A 3,219-nucleotide genomic window follows, 5' to 3' on the forward strand; every position below is an offset into this window, starting at 1 on the left:
TTTAGAGAGACTTAGAAATATTAATATCTCTATTTCTGAAAACCAGTGGATGTATTCCACTGAAATTAGATAAATAATCCTTCGTACAGACGGTCAGTAGCGACGCCTGCTGGGTTCGGCTGCTCTACATTGACAAGGGGCAATACCCCGAAACTAGTCTGTAGATGCCAAACCAGCAAGGGGAAGCTGCTGACCTCCACTGTTCGAAGGTTATAAAGGACACAGGTTCGTGTGTCACATAGCTAGCTAGAGGCGATGGCCTCTTGGAGCTAATCAGTGGCAGCATTCGTCCTATTTTTTGGACTGCCATGTTGGCTTGGCGATAACTATTAATATCCAGTACCGCTGCCGTAGTCTCCTTTAGAGAGACTTAGAAATATTAATATCTATCTGTCTATCTATATATATATATAGTAATAATAACAACAATCCTTGAATGGAATTTGTAAACATTTAATGCATCGCTACATGCATTTCCACATCACAAATCCCTTGTGATCACAGTCCATATTCCTGGGATGGTTACAGTGTATTCTGTAGTATCCGTGTGCATTAGGTTGATCATCTTCATGGATTCATTTCTTCAGGTGATATAACATTAATGGATGTTTAACAGAGAGATGCTTATCCCTTTTGACCAGTGTGAAAGTTGATTGAGAATGGAATAGGAGCTTTATTTGCATATTCAAAACATTTTCCATAAACATATTTAAAAAATGTGTGTTTGTGTGAATTTTTAGGTTCTCTTAAATGCAATGTAGAACTTGAATGAAGTATAAAATTATGCATATATTAAGAAAATTAGTTTTGGATTGTCTTATATTATATTCATGTTCTTTGTATTTCAATTTTTACTCTTACTTATATGTCTGTATGTACTTTTCCTTGTACTCTTCAAACTTTTTCAAATGCTACTTATGCTTACATGTTCTTGTGCTATTTTTAATTCATCCATATACTCCTACCTGTACCAAATTAAATCAAAAATGTTTTTATATTTCAAGCTTTAATTAATAGTTCAGACAAATTACATACAAAAAAAATGTTTATTCATACCATCATGTTCATAATGATTGTCTTTCAGCTTGGAAGTTTAAATATTAAATGTCTTCACACGCCTTGTCATACCACCGGCCATATCTGTTATTTTGTAACTAGCAATGATGAACACCAACCTGCTGTGTTTACTGGTTAGTAAGATTCTAACTTTACAATGCACTATTTGTAGATTTTTTTATGTGTGTGTGAGAGAGAGAGAAAGAGAGGGAGAGGGAGAGAGAGAACATGAATGTTATCATCTGTTTAGAACAAATGTGAACTAAGAGATCCAATCCCATAACCATGCTTCTCTCTTATTGATGGATGCATGGGGATTTTACATTACTGATATTAGATTTTAGGTATAGAGCATAGAAAATGTTGTAAAACAGAGCTTAACTCTACACAATTCAGTTTACTTCAGAAAATTATATCCTTGGATTGGTGTTGAATGGCAGCAGGTTATACCCTAACACTACTCTGTGTCTTTAGCCTTGGTACATTTTGTGTCAAGGTGCTTAGATTGAGTCCATCTATCTCTGAGTAGGTTCCATAAACAATATAATTTACTGCTGTAAACAGTGTTCACACTGTAGAATTGAAAAGGAGTTTGTGTCTTAATTTTTTTCCTGTGGGAAGAATTTAATCCCTTGCTTGCATTTCCATTGCATACTAAACAACTAAAGTTGAACTCTAACATTATAGATTCTTGTGATTTGAAAAGGATTACTTTTTGGTGTCAAACATACTATTTTTGAATTACTGTTCAACTCCTATGAAGAAGAAAAAAACAATAGTAGAAATAAAGCAAGTAATGTCCTATAACTTAGGTCACTGGGGTAGCACTGAAAGTTATCAATATATATAGGCTTTCTTTTGTCTTTTCCTTGCCTGTAAGATGTTTGAGTCCAGTACTGTAAATTAATGAAACATCAGTTATACAGTATTACTGCTGCTTACAGCTAAATAGACTGGGTCCTGTGGTAATTTAGCAGCTTCTACAATACAGTGAAGAGAATTCTTCTCATTAAAGACTTAGTTTGTTACTTGATTCTATAGAAAGATGTAAGTTCTATTTTATTGTTGGTGTTTTTTAATATGCCCTTATTTGAGCTTTAAAAAAATACTTAAAAAGTCTTTAAGGGACACTTTTTAGAGCTAAACATTTTTTTTTTCAGGGGATACTTTGTTTATTGGAGGTTGTGGCAGATTTTTTGAAGGAACACCAAATCAAATGTATAATGCTTTGGTGAACATTCTTGCAGCTCTACCAAAAAATACGGTGTGTAAATTGATTCTTACTAAATTTTCAGTTGCATTTCCTGTGATATGACAAAGCAAGCCAAATTAGATGATTTTTAAAAATTTATACATGTCACCAACACAAAATAATTTGTATTTGCTTGTATGTTAAAGTTTAGAAAGCTGTTAATGTATACTGCTCTAATTCTATCCAGTATATATTCTGCTGAGTCAATTCATTTGAAAATGAATATAGTTCTACCTCTTAGAAAATAATAGTATTTAGAAAAATGTTAGTGCTTATATAACTAGCCATAATTAACATGATAAAATATTTTAACCCTTTTATTACTAACCCACTTGTAGATGCCTGAAAAATAGTTTGGTTGATATTACCAAAACAACTGTAACTGTCTGAAATGACCCTATTCATACTTTAACGTGAATTTCAGTGCAAATCTTGTTAGCAAATTGTGAAGATGTGATTTCACTACATAAATAACTGAGTTACATTGTCTGACATTATGTTAGAAACTATACAGCAAAACATAAAAACTACATGTGATTATGAATCAGATATTTGTATTTTCAAAAGTGAAACAATTCTCACAACAGTTCTGATAGTGATAAAAAAAAAAAAAGAGTGAATTTATATAGTAAGAATTTAAAAGCTGTTTTTTGTAGTTATTTTTAGGAAGATATTACACCTAGGAACAGTCTTTCCAAGGAAACAGAACTGTTTTATTTCATTTTTTACATTTTCCTTTCTTACTTTTTCCTTTTTTACTGTGGAAATGAGTCATTATTCAGAACATAAACAAAGATAGTTTGAAGTTTTTCAAAGAAAGTTAGAAATCAGAGCATTTTTAGTAATTGTGCGTGTGTGTGTGTGTGTGTGTGTGTGTGTGTGTGTGTGTGTGTGTGTGTATGCATATATAT

General features: G+C 32.2%; 1 protein-coding gene across 2 annotated transcripts in view; it reads left to right on the forward strand.

Moving 5' to 3' along the window:
• LOC106878959 (hydroxyacylglutathione hydrolase, mitochondrial) overlaps positions 1-3,219 on the forward strand; it is a 74,108-nt gene that overhangs the window by 54,591 nt on the left and 16,298 nt on the right. For both annotated transcript variants that reach the window (XM_052970536.1, XM_052970535.1), the window contains exons 5-6: positions 1,085-1,190; positions 2,217-2,320. In XM_052970536.1, coding sequence (XP_052826496.1) covers positions 1,085-1,190; positions 2,217-2,320 — 210 coding nt within the window. The remainder of the gene's footprint in view (positions 1-1,084; positions 1,191-2,216; positions 2,321-3,219) is intronic.

The sequence above is a fragment of the Octopus bimaculoides genome, chromosome 9 (genome assembly GCF_001194135.2).
Source record: "Octopus bimaculoides isolate UCB-OBI-ISO-001 chromosome 9, ASM119413v2, whole genome shotgun sequence".
In the NCBI taxonomy this organism is placed as follows: domain Eukaryota; kingdom Metazoa; phylum Mollusca; class Cephalopoda; order Octopoda; family Octopodidae; genus Octopus; species Octopus bimaculoides.